Below are 19,258 nucleotides of genomic sequence, written 5' to 3'. Positions count from 1 at the left end.
GGTGCTGTGGATCTGTGTGGAGAGATGATGACCGTCACTAGACGTTCTAGGACTTGGGCCCAACAGAGCCCATGGAAACCCGATGAAAAGACAGTGGCGGCATTGGACCCCACCTCCAGCTGACCTCCCCTCTCCCTGATCCCAGGTCCTCCGTCTGCTGCTGAGCTTCCTGTGGCTGAGACTCTCCTGTGAGATGCACACGTGTCCCTAAGAGATGTTGTTTTCATCGTAGCGTTGCTGCATGAAGAGCTGAGTGACATGCCACACACAGTGAACCCAACAACTTCACGAGCAAGAGGCGATCCTCGCTCCACACCACACGGGAAACACCGAAGATGGGCATGCTCAATGTCAACAGACACGGGGTGAAGTGCGGGCAGAGTTCAGAGCAAGAGAGGCCCGTCCTCACAGGGATAAATGAATGGAGGGCATCCTGGAGAGACTTAAAGCAGAGTTGTCTCAAAAGGTTTCAACGTTGAAAGCTTAATTTCATGAATAGGTTCTTTAGAAATATTTTATATACATAATTCAAGATGGTCTCCAGAAACAGTGTTTACCGCACCCTGTAGGGAACGTTCTCAACTGTGGGAATCATTTTCCCCCATGTCGGCAGTGGGAGTGTGTGACCGAGACAGGGAAGGCTGGGGCCAGCTGGCAGCCGGACCGGAAGGCCCAGCCCTGCAGCCCACTCTCAGTGTCCGACCTGAGGTTACCATCAGTCCGGCAGCCAGTGCTAGAAGCCTGAGTCCCGGAGCTCCGCGCCCCTGGGCCAGCAGGGCCCGTCATAAACACGACGGATATGGAGATGTCTGCTCCTCTGTCTGACTGACCAGGAATTGGAGGCACCATGCATTAAACGTCTCATAGGCCATGGACCCCCAGCACAAGGGACATCTTGCACAAATGTCACTGCTGAACAGCGTGTGCTGCTGCCACAATGGGAAGCAACAAGATTTGCTATTACACACAGACAGAAATTGGAGAATAAAATAGTGCAAAATTAAGTTCCAGCTTTAGATTGTTGTAGCACAATGAGGAGCGTACTCGAAATCTCATTCTAAACCGCAGCGAAACTCTTGTTTTCAACAGAATTTGGACAAGAGCTAACGGAGTCAGCGCTCCAGCTATCTGGGCCTCGAGGTGAATTGGCATGCGCTGAGCAGTGAGCTCTGGGGAGATATGCATGCTCCCGTACATCTGAGCTCAGGGCCTAGGTCCCCAACGGGTCCAGGCCCCTCGTGATTGGGACATTTGTCCAAAGGCATGTGACACAGGTTTGTGGAGGGGCATGGGAGGAGGCGTGACTTGGGGTGTGAGTCCCTGGAGGTGGGAGGGGTGGGTTCACCGGTGTTGGCACGGTGGAGAGACACAGGCTGAGGTTCCCAGGCCTTCCGTGGGACCACGGGTCATCCCAGCGGAGAGATTAGCCAGGCAGACCCTTCATCCAGGAGTCTGGAGAGGAGCACGTCTGGGTGTGGAGGCCGGCTCTGGGCGCCTGGGTCATCGGAGGCAGGAGGCCTCCTGGGGCCACGGGTTCGCCGTGGGCTGTCCTGCTCCTGTATGTGCTGTGTCTGCTCTCTGTCCCTGGCAGGGGCTGGTGGGCATGCCTGTCTCGGATGGCACCGTGCTTCCATGGTGCTGGCCAGTTGTCCTCCCTGACCCTGAATTCCCAGGGAGCCGGTTGTGGGTAAAGGGCGAGAGCTATGGCTGGTGCAGAGTGGGGACATGGAAGAGAGCGTCTCCTCCCCGCACACTCTGCGGGCACTCGAGCCCAAGGAATCTGGATCCTCACATCAATCGCCCGCTGTCGCAGGCTCTACGTCCTGAGCCGGCTCCCATCAGATGCTCTGAAAATAGCCTGGTGCGGACCGTGGTGGCTCTTACATAAGATTTAGTGCTGTCTCCAGCCCGCGCCCGTCAGGAATGTGAAGTGACAGGCTGCACCGGAGCGTCCGGGGGTGACGGGTTCCGAGCCAAACGCAAGGTGACTCTCTGGTGTTGGGGGCCTCTCAGCAGGCAGGCTCTGTTGGGGGGCGGGGAGGAGGCCCAGAGGCACAGCCCCCCCGAGGGCTCACTGGGGCCGGCCTCTGCCAGGTAGGGCTGTGCCAGCGAGCTGGTGACTCATTCCTTCTCCATGAGGAGGCGTGAACAGGGGGACGGGGGGGTCCCCAGTTCTTCACCGTGACAGATCTAGGCCATTCTCTGATGCAAACGCCATGGAAGCCAGACCAGAGCCCTGCAAAGGCCCTGTGGGTGCCCTGTCCAGCCAGCACCCTGGTTTGGCTCCCCGCTGGAGTGGGTGGGGCAGGCAGCCACATCCAGGCCACACGGCCGGACGCCTCGACAAAGGACCGGGCCCCGTCTGCTCCGCTACACCTGGGCGCCCAGCCCTGTCTTCGGTACCTGTCTGCTTCCCTTCTCTACTTCTGAGGCCGCCAGGGCTGTGTCTCAGACAGTTCAGATACTGGGGCCCCCTGGTCCTCAGGAATAGGGTCCACCCCTCACCGGGGTGCCTGAAGGTGCCACCGGCCACACAAGGCCCCGGGACGCCTTGCTTCCTCCTACCTCTCCCCCCTGCATACAGCTCAGTGGATGCATCAGGCTCAGGGAGCATGGACAACAGTGCTCTTCCAGCCACGGTAATGCGCCCATGCGCCGTGACCATGCCGTTTGCAATCTGAGATGGAACTGAAACTAGACAGACCGGTTTTCCTCTCCTTACAACCGCACAACCGAAGGTCGGTCCTTACCCCAGGCCTTAAGTGATCTCAGCCTGGGACTTTTTCCTTTTGCCTTGTTAAGTCTCAAGAACGCTCAACTTTGCACTGGAAGCAAGTGCTTAGGCTTCTTTTTTATGTATCCGGTGGCTTCCACCGCCGCTCGGGCGTGCGGGACCATTATGAAGTAAGATCAAGGCTCCTTGAGCTCACGGCTATGCTGAGAGATCCAATCTGAGGCTGGGGTAGCGTGTGCAGTGTGCACAGCCGGGCAGAGCACAACTCACACTAGCAGCATAAAATGGGCGCTGTGCACTTTGATCTTGAGACTCGGAGCAGCACATGCATTGGAATGTATTAGCTACACATTTCTGGATTCTTTTTCACTTAATCTTTCTGAACCAGGGTAGTCAACGGGTAACAACCCCCCCTCCCCAGAAACGTCAGGGAGCGTGTGGCCCCGGTGCCAGCCTTCCCCTTGAGACCAAGCACCACCGCCCCGGGACCCCCAGGCCTCTGTGCACACACCTTCATCTTCATCTTCTTCCCCACAGCCTCCATTCCAGCCAGCACCTGCCCCGGAGGGAGCCCGAGGCAGCCTCGCTTTCTTGGCTCAGTTGCTTTCTGCATGACCCTGACTAGGATAGCTGACCTCTGCGAGCCTTCGTCTCTCCTTCCCATGAGGAGCATGCCCTTGGAGGGCTGGCTTGTAGGTCCTGTGGCGACAAAGCAGAGCTGTGCTCGCGGGCTCCCGTACCCCCCTCTGCCAGGCCCACTGGTCTCCTTCAGGACTGGGCTTTGGTAACTCCTCCACCGCGTGTTCCACTGGCTTCCACGAGCAGAAGAAGGTTGCTCTCACCAATGGTGGATGGAGAGCATGGACTCCTCCTTCAGTGCTCCATGCAGTAGGCAGGAGAGGCACCCCTAACTGCATGTGGAATAGCCAAAGGCGAACAGTTCTCTGGCTCTTCAGTTGCCTGCTGGCTGACCTCTCCCTGTGCGTACACCCAGCACAGCCTGTGCCTGGGTGGACTGGGTCTGGCCGTGACACCCTCGGAAGCTGCCTGCTCACCCCCTGGGGACAGAGATTCCGATAAGCATGAGATGTTGTTTGAACGCCGGATCCTTTGGGCTGACAGGACTGGGAGTTTTCTGTCTCAGCTGGGTGCTGCTTTCATCCCCCAGCCGATCTCTATAGAACACAAAGTCTAGGTCTGTGTTCTGTGAGTTGTGACTGAGCCTAACTCACGCCGGCTTTTACGGTCTCCCTTCACGCCTGCACTTCCTCTCTTGGGTTTGTATTAGTTAGGCTCAGCTGTGTAACAAAGCGTTAAAACATGGCGGCATCCTGTTTGTTATTCACAGAGTCTGCGGATAGCCAGCGGCTCTTTGCCTGGCCTGAGTGCAGAGTGCTGTGAATTCACACTTACTCCGCTGGGCTGTTTGAGCACATGAGCTGTGACAAAGTCTGTCCATCCATCGGGGTGGTCTTGGTTCCTGTGACCTGTCTGCACACTCCACGGGAAGCCCCCCCACCCCCGCTGATGGTGGGGTTCAGCGGCTCTGCAGCAGTGGGACCCCTCAGCTCCACCCTGCAGGGTAAAGCTGGCCTCGTCCTGACCCCTCTCCCCCATCACCAATGCCCTGCCCCCGCTCTGCCTGGAGGCCTCCAGGGCTGACCCAGATGCGTCCTCTCCTGTCCTCCTGGCTCGGCCTAGGCCGGGCAGGCTCTGCTCTGCCTGGGTCACAGATTCCTGCTGCCCTGGACTCCCGCAGTGTCCCACCATCCCTCCAAGAACAGCAAGACCCCCTCCATCCCTCCCGGGCCTCTCCAGTGGTTCTCCACCCTTCCCCACCCGACATGGGCCTGTGCTCTGCCTGTGGGCCCACAGAGCCCTCTGCTGGGGGAGGAGTCCCGCCCACCGCACCTGTCCTGCTCCCATCATTCCCTGTACAACTCGGCCCAGAACGTAAAGAACTCGGGGACACGGGGTCCCTCTCCTTTCCCTTCGCATCACGTGTCTAAGGCTCATCTGTGTGTGTGGGCGGGGGGGGGAGGGCATGGATTGGTACTTGGTTCGTTTCTATGACTACTTCATATTCCAGTGTGTGACCCTCTGAAGGCGTTCACCGGGTCAGGCCTCTGGGCTGTCTGTCCCTGTTCTTCGAATAATGCCGCTGTCCATGTGCCTGCAGAAGCTTCTGTATGAACCTGTTTCGGGGGCTCTTGTCATTTCTGAGCTGTACAGTGACTCCCTCCGTAACGGTCTCAGGAGTTCTCCACAGCCGAGGCTCCCTTCTGCCAGCATGGAGTAGAGGTCTAGGCTTCGCCGCATCCCCTCCAGCACTGCTGCCCCTCTGCGTTTGCTGATTTATTTCTTCTGCTCACCACGTGCATGGCCGTCTACCCCGATCCCTTTTGTCCTGTCAGTGCCTCCCCTTTAGGACTCACTCCCGCCAGTCATGAGATGATAAGCCAAAGGTAGACAACGAAATGGGGGTGAGGAGGAGGAGGACAGGGCCCCTGGATGGTTAGGGTGCTGTGAGCGTCCACGGTGTCTGAGCCGGTGTTGCGCAGTGGGCAGGCGTGCCGGGCTCGAGGGACGGGTTCGTGTGGTGGAAGCAGAGGGGCGTCCTGGACCGAGAGGGCCTTCCCCTCTGCAGGTGTGCTCTGTACCTGGGCTGTCGCCTCCCCGGGCCCCCGGGGAGCAGCAGTATCACCCTTCCCCGCTTCAACACGGATGTCCTAATAAGGCAGAGACTTTTCGTTCCTCTCTGTTTTTCTGGTATTAAATTCATCTCTTGTGATGTATTGATTTTCTTAAAAGAAAAGCAAATCCATTTTTCATTTTTTTTTTTTTGCTGCTTATTACTAGACACTGGGGTCTGAGGCACACCGAGCAAGAATTCTGTTAAAAGTGTTCAAAAATGTTTCCAAATCTGAATCGATAGCAACACATGGATATGTTGTTCAATGCTGCAAAGAACAAATGTAGAAAGCCGCACGGGATGCAGCTGCCCGACCCTGTCAGGAAGAGCCCACGGCTCTGGCCTGAGCCGCTGCTGTCAGCCGGGGACCGCAGAGGGAAGAGGGCAGACACCCGGGGTGGGAAGGCAGGTGAGTCCGAGGGTCAGGAGGAGAGGGTGACCCCACCTTCCCACCCCACTGGGCTCCCAGGCCGGCTGGGATGCGCGGAGAAAGGGTTGAGGACCAACAAGGCAAGCGGGAGCGGGTGGAGAGGGGCAAACCCCACATTGAGTGTGTGCCCCACCCACGGAGGGCCACTGCCCCACCCTGGACGGCCTGCCCGGCACTGAGCTCCTCACGCTGGGGCCCTGGCCGGCCCTCGCTCAGGTGGAGGGAGCTCTGGGTGGAAAACCCAGTCTTCCTCCAGGAGCAGAAAAGGGATTCTTCCCGGGGAGGAGATACAGGCATCACCATTCCCTTTTCTATTCCGCTCTTGCAGGCTGTGCCACGGAGACACAGTGAGGAGCGGGGTGCGGGTCTGCTGTGGAGGAATGACGCCCAGGACGGCCTCCCCCACCCCTGCACCAGGACGAGAGGGAGGGGGCAGAGGGCGGAGCAAAGCGGGACAGCCAGCACCCCGGGATGAGCGTCCGTGCTGGGCCTGGGCTCCCCCCTCCCCGGGCTCCCCCCTCCCCGGGGTCCCCCCACCCCGGGATCCCCCCACCCCGGGCTCCCCCCACCCCGGGCTCCCCCCTCCCCGGGCTCCCCCCTCCCCGGGCTCCCCCCACCCCGGGCTCCCCCCTCCCCGGGCTCCCCCCTCCCCGGGCTCCCCCCACCCCGGGCTCCCCCACCCCGGGCTCCCCCCTCCCCGGGCTCCCCCCTCCCCGGGCTCCCCCCACCCCAGGCTCCCCCCACCCCAGGGTCCCCCCTCCCCGCACTCACAAGCTGTGCCCACATTGGCAGCACCTTACAAAGGGGTCTGAATGTTTAGCGCTGGAGCACACCTGAGGCCAGGGCGCCTTCCAGACTGGGCACCGGAAGACCCACCTGTGGGACTCTGAGGCACTGGATGGACGCCAAGGTCTAGAAACTCAAACTGACCGCAGACTCACGGCCAGCCCAGAGGGGGAACTGGGAACTCATGGTCTGGCTACAGCAGGACAAAAATGACCGCCTCTCTCTGAGCCTTATCAGGGTGCTCAAAGCATCCAAGATGCACCCCAAGACACTCAGCACATGGAGATGCACCCCAAGACACCCACCACACAGAGAGCCAGGGTTAGCTCGGATCTGTGGGAGCCACACGATCCACAGACTCGGCCACCCAGATGTCACCACGGCTGCAGTTATATGATCAGAGCTGGAGCGCAGCACCCATTGATCTTTTTCAACAAGTCGTTACAAGCACATCTGAAATAAATACAAAATTAGAAAGCTGAAATGTAAGTCTAGATGAAACATACACAGAACAAAACAAAAGAGCGACTCGCAGAGAGGCTACACAGCATGAAGAGCATGCGGAGGACAGCGGGCAAAGCCATGCAGAGATCAACAGGAAAGTTACCGCATCTGCTCAGCCGAGATCAAAGTGGAGGGCGTACGGGGGGCCCGGGGGACCAGGGGCAGGGGCGCGGGGAGGGGTCCAGGAGAAGCCCAGGGTCGGTGCCATCGGAATCAAGCAGAGAAGGAAGACGAGGTGCTGAGAAGTACAACCCAAGAAACATTTGCTCCAACTCTTCCCATGTGAAGAACCCATACCCCAACAGAACAAAGAACTCAGTGAAACCAGAGACGGCCAGCCCGGGACGTCCACAGACGGCAGGAATGCTCACACACAGCCTCTCTGAAGCCAGCCAGGAGCAGCTGGCCCAGGCCTAGTGTTCTTAAAAGGGCGGAACAGAAAGAATTGTCATCGCAGAACAGGTATCCCCCGGAAACTCCTTCAGGAATAAACATTCTCCACCGAAGGAAAACGAATTCAGGGCCAGCGGGATTGTTTTAAAGGAATTCCTAAAGGAAGATCTTTGGATACAGGGAAATGACGCGGCTGGGTGGGGTGGCGGGGGGGAAGGAGCATGGAGGAGAGCCACCAAGGTACAAATGCCTGTGAGGAGCTCTTCTCCATTTTAAGTTCTTTAACAAAAGGTTTGAAGCTCAAGAGCAAACAATGTGCTACCACCGGTGGGGTTGTCCATGCACATAGTAGGGCCACACGGAGAGGGAGGGGCACACGGAGAGGGAGGGGGTACACGATTGTGGATCCATCCGAAGGCCAGCTTTGCGCGCGCCCCCCACCCCCCCCCGACAGGCCAGCATCAGGCTTCCAGGCAGCCTGTGGGAAGGTGATTAGTGATCTCTGGCTTTCAGGATTAGTATACACAAAGAGATGCAGCAGAAAAACACAGTAGAGTATAATAACAGTGTTCAAGCAAGCCCAAAAATGGAGGAAAATGCTCAGGAAAACAGAGAATGCACCTAAGTAAAAAATAAATAGCAGAATGATAAACATTAAGTCCAAATATATAGCTTATTGCAGTAAATGAAGATGGCTTCCACACAGTACTAGAAACAGAGGATGTTAGAATAGACAGATCAGGAAGAATTCTTCTGCTTCCCACAGGGGATTCATCTTGGACACCGTGGTGTGGGTGTATTAAAAGAAGGCGGAAACTCTGCCGTCTGAGCACCGGCCGTGGAGCTGGGTTGGTGATATTAGCACAAAACAAAGTACTTGTCCGAGAGAACATGTTCACGTCGGCGTCAAGGAGGAGGGGCCTCAGGCGATGACAGGAGAGTAAGGCCCCAAAGAAACACACCAACCCTGGGTGTGGGTTGAACAACGGGGCTTCTGGGTTCAGGAAGCAGCAGCTACGAGGCTGGGAACAGAAGTCGGCAAACTCTCCTTGGTGGGTGGCAACAGCAGCAGGCGTCTAGCAGTGAGAAAATCACCGAGGAGAGTGTGTGCGCTCGCCGGCAGGCCCTCAGCCCTTCCATCTGGGCAGCAGGCACAGGACGCCCCACTGGAGTAGGGCGAACACAGGCTCTCAGGAATGCGTGTGGGCTCAAACAGTGCTGGCTAGCATCCTGCCCACTGGGTCGGATCCCTGATCCTCATGGAGTTAAGCTCAAAACCAGCAACAGAAAGACACCGGGTACATCTCCAGATACCTGGAAATTGAAACACACCTAGTAGATAATAATTGGATCGAGGAAGAAGTCTCAGGGGAAATTAGAAATACTTTCAACCAAATAACAGTGAAAATAAATTTGTGGAAGGTAGCTAAAATAGTGTCTGAAAAGAAACTTAAAGCATTAAACGCTTATATTAGGAAAGGCAAAGGCCTCAAATAAATAGTCTCAGCTTCACCTGAGGACTAGACTACAAAGAGCAAAACAAGCCCAGGGCAGGGAAGGAAGGAGTTATAATGAGGAGAGCAAGGATCGACCAAACTGGAAACAGAAGCAAAGAGAAGATGAAGGAAACAAATACCAATTCTTTGCAAACTATCTGTGCAGACCTGTAGTAGGGAATACAGGAACCAAACTAGATCCGTCAACATCTGAAATTATCTTTCAATTTTGACACAGATTCTGCTAGCATCAAAATGTTAAGAAAGGAAACACACAAATGCACACACTCACATAGACATATACATTCTACAGCTGCAACTTAGGTGAGCTGGATGAAGTCATTGAAAGTCACAAGCCGACAGAAAATCTCCCAAGATGAAGTAGAAGACCTCAGCAGTCATGGTACTACTGAGGAAATTGGATTTTGAGCTGAGAACTTGCAAGAAAGAAATCTCCAAGTTCAGGCAGCTGATGGGCATATTCCACCTAGCATTCAAGAACACGAGTTATTCACTATTTCTTGAAGAAAAGACCGCACTTGCCACCCCATTTAATTAAGTAAACATATGCCGATACTGAAACCAGGCAGGATAGTATGCCAAAAAGTAAAAATAAAAAATCAAGAAAGAAAGAAAAAGAAAACAAAAAGATAGAAAAGGGAAAAGTACAAAGAAAGAAAAGAGAGGAACTGCACTCTAATCCTGTCCATGTATTTGTGTGTACATGCACATAAATATCATCATCAAACTATTATCAAATGGGATCTCATGTTACATAAATATGTCAACATGCGATTATCCACTGGGGTTAATTTTAGGAACTTAAAACTAGGTCAATACCAAAAAGTCAATATGACTGTAATGAACCGTATTATCTGTGCCCAAAGCACTACCACATTATCATATTTGTTGGTACAGAAAAGGCATTTGACAAAATCCATGTATGATAAAAACCCAAAGCAAGCTAGGAAGAGAAGTAAAAGTTCTGGAGCCTGCTTCGTGGTATTTCAAAAAAGTTACTGTTGATGTCTTACTTAGTGGTAAAAAATGAAATATTATTTCCCCCTAACGTCAAGAGAAGTCCCCTCTCCCCAGTGGCAAAGGAAGCCTGTGAAGGAGACAAGACAGAGACGGCAGAACAGAACACACAGACCGTGCTGCTCATCAAGACCACCAATGCCCCCCCCCGCCGCGACAGCACGCAAAAACCCTCCCGAAACAAAGAGGCGTTCAGCCAGGTCATAGGAGATAAAGTGGGTGCATACGCACATGTGTGTACATGCACGCACACCACACACACGCATACACGGGCACACACACTAACGTAGGGTGTCATGGGAACAAATGGCCTACAAACACAAATTTAAAAGCTATGCAAAGATGAACACAAGTTATGCATCCCAGGAGCTCACCATCACACAGACACACCAGAACATGAACAGAACCTGAGTGCAAGGTGGTGCACACACAGAAAACACCCGCACAAGCAGAGCAGCCGCAGAAAGGGGCGGAGGCTCGTGGGGTCCACAGCGGGAGAGGTGGCGCTGTCCATGTGATCAGAACCACGGCCACTCCCATCAAAGCCCCGCAGAACGTCTCTCAGCGCACACAGGATCATCCCCAAATCCAGGTGAAATGTCAAATGAAGTGCGGTTTAATAAACAAGAAAACCAGGGGTTACAGGACCAGAGAATGGGACTTACCTTTGAAGTTGCTATAATCAAGGCCGTGTGGTGGTGACAGGCAAAGAGCAGACAAAAACCAGGTCAGAGGGGCCAAGGAGGGACCCACCCAGGCATGGCCCTTGGTTTTTATGAGCATGAAGCAGCTCAGTGGAGATGGAATTAAGTTTTAGTTCGAATCATTCATTCCTAATGCTCAGGAATTGTGTGTGTGTGTGTGAGTGTGTGCACACATGCTCGTGTGGTGTTAATCTTTATAACAAATGGTGTTGAAACAATCGCCCATTCCTGAGGGACACTTGGGAGACATTCCTGTGGCCTGGCCCCCCGCGTTACCCCGCACAAAGACTGAGTCAGACCACAACATGGACCTGCATGCAATCCTCCACCGCCCCTCTAAAGGGTGCTCGGGTGAAACTCCCTGGGACCAGGGCACCAGGAAAGCACCAGGAGACCTGATCCCAGCATTAGACCTCAGACACCACAAACACAACTTGTTCCAGAAAACCTAAGGCTGACTCAGACTTCATTAAAATAGCCGAAGCTTTGCTGCAAGAGGCGTTGTTACGCAAACACAAGGCCACTGCTTCAGGTTGTACTGTGTGCCCCAAATTCACACGTTGAGGTCCCAACCCTGCGTGCGTTAGACTGGGATGTGTCTGCAGAGGTCACTGCTGACAGCGAGGTCGCCCACGGGGTCCTTCAGGAGGGAATGTTGACACGGACGGATGCAGCCTAGAGGAAGCGGTGTGAGTGCACAGGGGAACGGTGGCCAGGTCCATGCCCGCGACTGAGATTGCGTCTACAACCTCCCCAGAGCCTCAAATGGGCCAGCCCGCCCGCACCCGGGCTCTGACTTCAGGCTTCACAAATCGTGCAACAACAAATAATAAATAAACGTCTGATCATCTTTTGAAGTGTCCAATGTGTGGGGCTAGGTGAGGGCAGCCTTAGAAAACAAATGCACAGGTTGCAGGCCAGTTTGTACTTGCAAACCACATATCCAGAGAAGCTCTTTGTATCCAAAATGTATTTTTTTTCTTCCTTTTTTTTTGGGGGGGGGGTCCAGTCGTGGGGCCTGAACTCTGGGCCTGGGCGCTGTCCCTCAGCTCTTCAGCTCAAGGCTAGCGCTCTACCACTTGAGTCACAGCGCCACTTCTGGCTTTTTTTCTTTTTGCTTATGTGGTGCTGAGGACTCGAACCCAGGGCCTCAGGCATGCAAGGCAAGTGCTCTAACCACCTTCCCAGCCCCCTCTTCTTTTTTTATTAATAAATTTTTTATTGTGAAAATACCGTACAGAGGGGTTACAATTACATGAGTAAGGTAATAAGTATATTTCTCATCAAGCATTGTTGCTTCCTCCTTTGTTTCCCCTTACTATCCCAGCCCTCCCATATGCCCCCCCCAACCAAAGTTGTAAAGTTCATTTTTCAACATAATGTCTTGTACATCTCATTGTTGCAATGGGTCCATCTGTATCCCTATTTAAACAATGTGTTTTTTCCCTTCCTCTTCTCAAATTATACCAACATCAAATACAGGGTTATACCATGGGGGAGGGACATACAAAGGAACAAAGAAATCATCTTATAAATATGTTAGAAACAATTGCATGAAAGAAAAAAACATTTGAATACTTATCTTGGGGTTCATTCCCCTAACATCAATTTATCTGACCTTTTCTGCTTGACTCAGACATATACTAGTTATTTCAATTAAGGGAAACCACGGGACCTATGTTTCTTTGGGCCTGCTTACTTCACTTAATATAATTTTTTCCAAGCCTTTCCATTTCCTAACAAATGGGGCAATGTCATTCTTTCTGATGGAGGCATAGAATTCCATTGTGTATATATACCACATTTTCTTGATCCATTCATCTACTGAGGGACATCTGGGTTGGTTCCATATCTAGCTATAGTAAATAATGCTGCAATAAGCATAGTTGTGCTGGTAGCTTTAGTATGGTCTTGTTTGTGATCATTTGGGTAAATGCCCAAAAGTGGGATTGCTGGGTCATAAGGGAGCTCTATGTGGAGTCTTTTGAGGAAGCTCCATACTGCTTTCCAAAGTGGTTGAACAAGTTTACACTCCCACCAACAATGCAGTAAGGTTCCCTTCTGTCCACATCCTCCAGCATCTGTTGTTATTAGAGTTCTTGATTATAGCCATTCTAACTGTGGTGAGGTGGAATCTCAGTGTTGTTTTGATTTGCATTTCTTTTATGGCTAGGGAGGTTGAGCATTTCTTCATGTGTCTATTGGCCATCCTTCTTTCCTCTTCAGAGAAGTTTCTCTTTAAGTCTTTAGCCCACTTATTTATTGGGCAGTTGTTTCTTTGAATATTTGTTGTTGGGGGATTTAATTTTTTGAGTTCCAGGTATATTTTAGATATGAAACCCTTGTCTGTTGTATGGCTGGTGAAGCTCTTCTCCCAATCCGTGGGGTTTCTATTGATCTTGCTAGCTATGTCCTTTGCTAGGCAGAAGCTCTGCAATTTCATGCAATCCCATTTGTCCAACTTTTCTTTGATTTGTTGTGTTTCTGAGTCTCTATTAAGAAAATTTCCACCTATGCCAAGAAGCCCTAGGGTTTCTCCTCTTCCTTCCTGTAATGTTTTCAGGGTGTCTGCTTTGACTCTGAGGTCCCAAAATGTATTTTAAAACCCTTACAAATTAACAGCAAGAAAATAAATGTTCGGGTTTAGAAACAGCAAGAAGACTTAGGCGTGTCATCAAAAAGAACAGGCAGAAAGGGTATCTCCTGGAAGCACTTTCCTGCCCTGTGCCGTCTTTGAACTGGAAAATAAAATTAGGGTCAGACACAACCACTCACCTACTAGAATGGCCAAAAGAAAAAACACTATCCTCAACACCAAGGGTTGGAGCGGCTTCGGGACCACACAGCCCAGGCCCTCAGAGACCGCAGAGGGAAAACCCATACCGCAGACAGCTTCCTGGCTTACCAAACACAACGTGGGCTTGACTCCATGGTCGGCGGCCTGCTCCTGAGGAGAAAACTCAGTCCACACCCAGAAGGGATTTGCATCTCAACTGTATTAATGACCAACTTTATTAATTCCTCATAACTTTCAGGAGCTGGACAGACACACGCACCATGATGTATCTGTACAAGGGATGTTTCTCAGCCAAGGCAGGGAAAGCCCCACGGAATCTGCAGAGTAGGCAAGCTGGAGAAGCCGCTCTCAGCCTTCTGAGAGCTTGGTGCAGAATCCCGGTCTACCCCAGTCCCAGTCCATGAGTTGTGAGGCTGGCTTCCGTCTTTCTACAAAACGTCTTTGAAATGGATCCAAATTGCTGTTCACAGAGGAGGGTGTGTTACGGGATGATGGATCGGTTCTCTGCCCTGACAGTCCTGGGTTTACATCACTATGCATCAGTTAAAATTCACAGGCCTCCAAACTCGAAGGGTATTTGTACTGTGTATGATTTTAAGAAGTCATAAATAATCAGGCTCCATCAGACCCTCTGGCTGAGGGTGCAGACGGTGTAGAGGTGTTTCAGAGCCCTGTGAGAGGACAGGGAGCAGGCCCTGAGGGAGGGGGAGAGCACAGGCCGAGGTCCTCGCCGCTCCGCAGGAGAGCGGTGCAGCCGCTGTCCTTCACTGTCCCTGACCGCTTCAGTAACGACGTTCACATGCCATCACGGCACAGATGTGGTTTCCGTCATCCACTCAGGACCACGTAGTAGAGTGCCAGCATGGACAGACACTTGCATGCTGAGCAGAGTCCCGAGTACATCACACGACCCTGTGATCACACCACCGTCCCAGCACACAGACCCCGTGATCACACCACCGTCCCAGCACACAGACCCTGTGATCACACCACCGTCCCGGCACACAGACCCTGTGATCACACCACTATCCCGGCACACAGACCCTGTGATCACACCACCATCCCAGCACACAGACCCCGTGATCACACCACCATCCCGGCACACAGACCCTGTGATCACACCATCATCCCAGCACACAGACCCCGTGATCACACCACCGTCCCAGCACACAGACCCTGTGATCACACCACCATCCCAGCACACAGACCCTGTGAGCACACCACCATCCCAGCACACAGACCCCGTGATCACACCACCATCCCGGCACACAGACCCCGTGATCACACCACTGTCCTAGCACACAGAGCCCGTGATCACACCACCATCGCAGCACACAGACCCTGTGATCACACCACTGTCCCAGCACACAGACCCTGTGATCACACCACCATCCCAGCACACAGACCCTGGGATCACACCACTGTCCCAGCACACAGACCCTGTGATCACACCACCGTCCCAGCATACAGACCCTGTGATCACACCACCATCCCAGCACACAGACTCTGTGATCACACCACCATCCCAGCACACAGACCCTGGGATCACACCACCATCCCAGCACACAGACTCTGTGATCACACCACCATCGTAGCACACAGACCCTGTGATCACACCATCATCCCCGGCACACAGACCCCGTGATGACACCACCATCCCAGCACACAGACTCTGTGATCACACCACCATCGTAGCACACAGACCCTGTGATCACACCATCATCCCCGGCACACAGACCCCGTGATGACACCACCATCCCAGCACACAGACCCTGTGATCACACCACCATCCCGGCACACAGACCCCGTGATCACACCACCGTCCCAGCACACAGACCCTGTGATCACACCACCATCGCAGCACACAGACCCTGTGATCACACCATCATCCCGCAACACAGACCCCGTAATGACACCACCATCCCAGCACACAGACCCTGGGATCACACCACCATCCCGGCACACAGACCCTGTGATCACACCACCATCCTGGCACACAGACCCAGTGATCACACCACCATCCCAGCACACAGACCCTGTGATCACACCACCATCCCGGCACACAGACCCTGTGATCACACCACCATCCCAGCACACAGACCCTATGATCACACCACCATCCCGGCACACAGACCCTGTGATCACACCACCATCCCAGCACACAGACCCTGTGATCACACCACCATCCCAGCACACAGACCCTGTGATCACACCACCATCCCAGCACACAGACTCTGTGTTCACACCATCATCCCGGCACACAGAGCCTGTGATCACACCACCATCCCGGCACACAGACCCTGTGATCACACCACCATCCCAGCACACAGACCCTGTGATCACACCACCATCCCAGCACACAGACTCTGTGTTCACACCATCATCCCGGCACACAGAGCCTGTGATCACACCACCATCCCGGCACACAGACCCTGTGATCACACCACCATCCCAGCACACAGACCCTGTGATCACACCACCATCCCAGCACACAGACTCTGTGTTCACACCATCATCCCGGCACACAGAGCCTGTGATCACACCACCATCCCGGCACACAGACCCTGTGATCACACCACCATCCCAGCACACAGACCCTATGATCACACCACCATCCCGGCACACAGACCCTGTGATCACACCACCATCCCAGCACACAGACCCTGTGATCACACCACCATCCCAGCACACAGACCCTGTGATCACACCACCATCCCAGCACACAGACTCTGTGTTCACACCATCATCCCGGCACACAGAGCCCGTGATCACACCACCATCCCAGCACACAGACCCTGTGATCACACCACCGTCCCAGCACACAGACCCTGTGATCACACCACCATCCCAGCACACAGACCCTGTGATCACACCACCATTCCAGCACACAGACCCTGTGATCACACCACCATCCCAGCACACAGACTCTGTGTTCACACCATCATCCCGGCACACAGAGCCTGTGATCACACCACCATCCCGGCACACAGACCCCGTGATCACACCACCATCCCAGCACACAGACCCCGTGATCACACCACCGTCCCAGCACAAAGACCCCGTGATCACACCACCGTCCTGACAATGCCCCTGTGATCACACCACCCTATCTGGATGATGTCGATCATGCTGGCCCAGCCACTTTTTCCACTTTGAGACACTTTCTTCTCCTGCTCATGGAAGTGGAAGGACTTTCCCCAGGACGTGAACAGAAGGTCAGCGTTACCATCCAGTGCAGCTGTGCCCTGGGAGAGGCTGGCGACCCCCTGAGCAGAGGGCCGAGGTGGCGATCGGTGAGCCCCGTCAGGTGAGATCTCTCGCACCTAACATCGGGGGGTTATGGCTTGAAAAGGAGCCAGACTACCTTCAGCAGGAGGAGCTGGGCTCGGATGAAAGTGGGAGAGGGAGAGAGGACGCCACGCTCCTGCAGAGACGCTCCCGGAGCCCTGCAGATGCAAAGTGATAAGGGGCTTAGAGCAGAGGCTGCCGCCTGATCTAACCGCCATCTGTGGGATTTGCTGACTTTGAGCAGACCGGGGGATATCTGCGTGTTACAGCCCAGCCGGGACTGTGCAGATGGGGCTTTATCTGATCTTCGGGGAAATTATTCTCCGAGTAAGCGCAGCCATGATGGCTTCTGAAGAGTGCCAACTCCCCGCCGTGGAAAGGTCAGGGGGGTCCACCAAGAGGAGGCGGCTGTGGGCGGGCGCTGGGCGGGAAGCCCGCTTCTGCATCTCGGGGAATGCCTGCAGGATGCATGGTGAAATAGAACGGGGGGTCCCAGGGTCTCGCTGGACAGGTTTCCAGGCCCTGTCTGCAGCTTCATCCCCAGAAGAGGTGACTTCCCAGCTCTGCCCACCACCGAGCCCAGATGTGCTCACGGTGGGGTGGTGGGCGGTGAGGCCATGGCTCTTGTGCCAGGTTCCAGGGCAACCGTCTGAACCCAGAGACACTTGTCGGAGCTCAGACTTCAGCAGACACAGAAGGATGACTCATGGGAGACAGGGCAGCACCAATGTCCATGTCCCACGGGGCAAGTCCTAGCTTTGCCCTTAGAGATGGAATAGGTGGCATTTATTCCCTCCCACTGCTGAGTTCAGCAGCACAGACTCTTCTTCCAATCACGATGATAGCTTCTCATGGCTCTGTCAGGCCAGTGAGCCACTCCCCCATGGGGTGGGGTTCAAAGCCAAAGAAGCAGGGGGACGTCCCTCAGGGCAGTCCCTGGATGTCCAGCAAGGGATGGCCTACCACCCCTGGATGTCCAGCAAGCCCTTTCTGAGTGGAGCAGGCCCCACTGATGATGAAGATGTCTGCTACTGTGCCAAGGGCAGCTCTGGCTGGGCTGGGCTTGGCCTGGTCCTGACCCCGGGGCCCGTGGAGATGAAAATGGGTCTGCTTGCCAGAGGACTTAGCTCCGGGAGCTCTTGTTGACTAGGTTCTGCGATATGGAACTCAAATGGTAGCAAATGTGGTGAGGCTGGAGATCCTTTCACAGACCTCTGAACGGAGGGACGATGGGAAGACATGACTCTGTCCCAGTGCCCACCACCCACTGAGGCTGAGGTGACCAGCCACAGCCCAGGGAGCATGGCGGTCTCCGGTGCCGCTCAGGGCAGGGCCTGGCCTCTCCAGGCCGCCCTCTCTCCATCTCTCTGATGCTCTGCGGGAGCAGCCGTGCCCTTCCCCGCACACTGGCCTCTGCAATGATCGATCCATACGGCCGCAGTGCACCTGTGCTTCAGAGAGGCCCGGGTCTTCGGGTGATGGTGGAGCGGTGGCGCTGCTCCTCAGCAGAGGCCGAGGTGATATTTCTGGGACTGTTGCCATGTCAACCCTGGAGCCACAGCTCACGTGTGCATCAGCCCGGAGGCCGTCCTTCCATCCGCCGTCCTGATCCCTGACACACATCGGACTCCCGGACGTGGGGTCTGAATGCAGTGCAGACTCTCAGTGTCTGCCTGATGGCCTCAGGAGCAGCCTGGGTGGGCACTGGGCACAGGGGGCAGTCAGGCAAGTCTTACCCGCACTGAGTTCTCATCCAGAGGACAGACATCCACATTAATAGTGTATCTGGGCATCAGTAGCTCAAGTCTGTGTTCCTAGCTACTCAGGAGGCTGAGATTGGAGGATCGTGATCCAAAGCCAACCCGGGGAAAAAATGTTCATGAGAACCTCATCTCGAATCAGCCTCCCAAATCTGGAAGTGGAGGGATGGCTCAAGTGGTAGAGTGAAAGAGTTCAGGGAGAGTGTTAGGCCCTCAATTCAAGTTCCAGTACCAGTGTACACAAAAAGTAGCAGGAGCCATAATGACACGAGTTGCCTAATGATGGGGGGAGGGCTGGACTGCCTTCCGCATGATGGGGTAACAGGCTGCCTGGTAGACGACCGGACAGAGAGAGGAGCTGTCCACGAGCCCCGGACGGAGTCCAGCAGGCCCTCAAGCCTTAGGTCACAGTGAATATCATACTTCCGGAGTGGTACCTTGCATCTACCTCTTTCTACTATTCAGGGATTGGACCCCACAAGCCTACAGCTAATGGAACTTGAGTTGGTCAGCCATTCTTTCATGCATCACCAATGACCCTCAGAGCTGCTAGGGTCAAATACACAGTAAGTGGAGATCCACACACACACCACATCTTACTCATCTGGGAGATAAATTCTGGGTAGAGGAACTCCC

At 54.3% G+C, this 19,258-nt stretch overlaps 1 protein-coding gene across 1 annotated transcript; it reads left to right on the top strand.

Annotated features, from left to right (window-relative positions):
* Positions 1-15,318: 15,318 nt before the first annotated feature.
* On the top strand, positions 15,319-16,656 carry LOC122123565 (proline-rich extensin-like protein EPR1). Its single transcript, XM_042697925.1, has one exon. It carries the CDS (start codon positions 15,319-15,321, stop codon positions 16,654-16,656), a length of 1,338 nt encoding a protein of 445 aa, XP_042553859.1.
* The last annotated feature ends 2,602 nt before the right edge of the window (positions 16,657-19,258 follow it).

The sequence above is a fragment of the Dipodomys spectabilis genome, unplaced genomic scaffold, assembly GCF_019054845.1.
Source record: "Dipodomys spectabilis isolate Male_0828 unplaced genomic scaffold, ASM1905484v1 ptg000230l, whole genome shotgun sequence".
Taxonomy (NCBI): Eukaryota; Metazoa; Chordata; class Mammalia; order Rodentia; family Heteromyidae; genus Dipodomys; species Dipodomys spectabilis.
This window is presented reverse-complemented; position numbering and strand designations above follow the sequence as displayed.

Bases quoted from the DNA above. Each gene is read 5' to 3' on its own strand.
- LOC122123565 (XM_042697925.1), top strand. From the start codon at position 15,319: ATGACACCACCATCCCAGCACACAGACCCTGTGATCACACCACCATCC.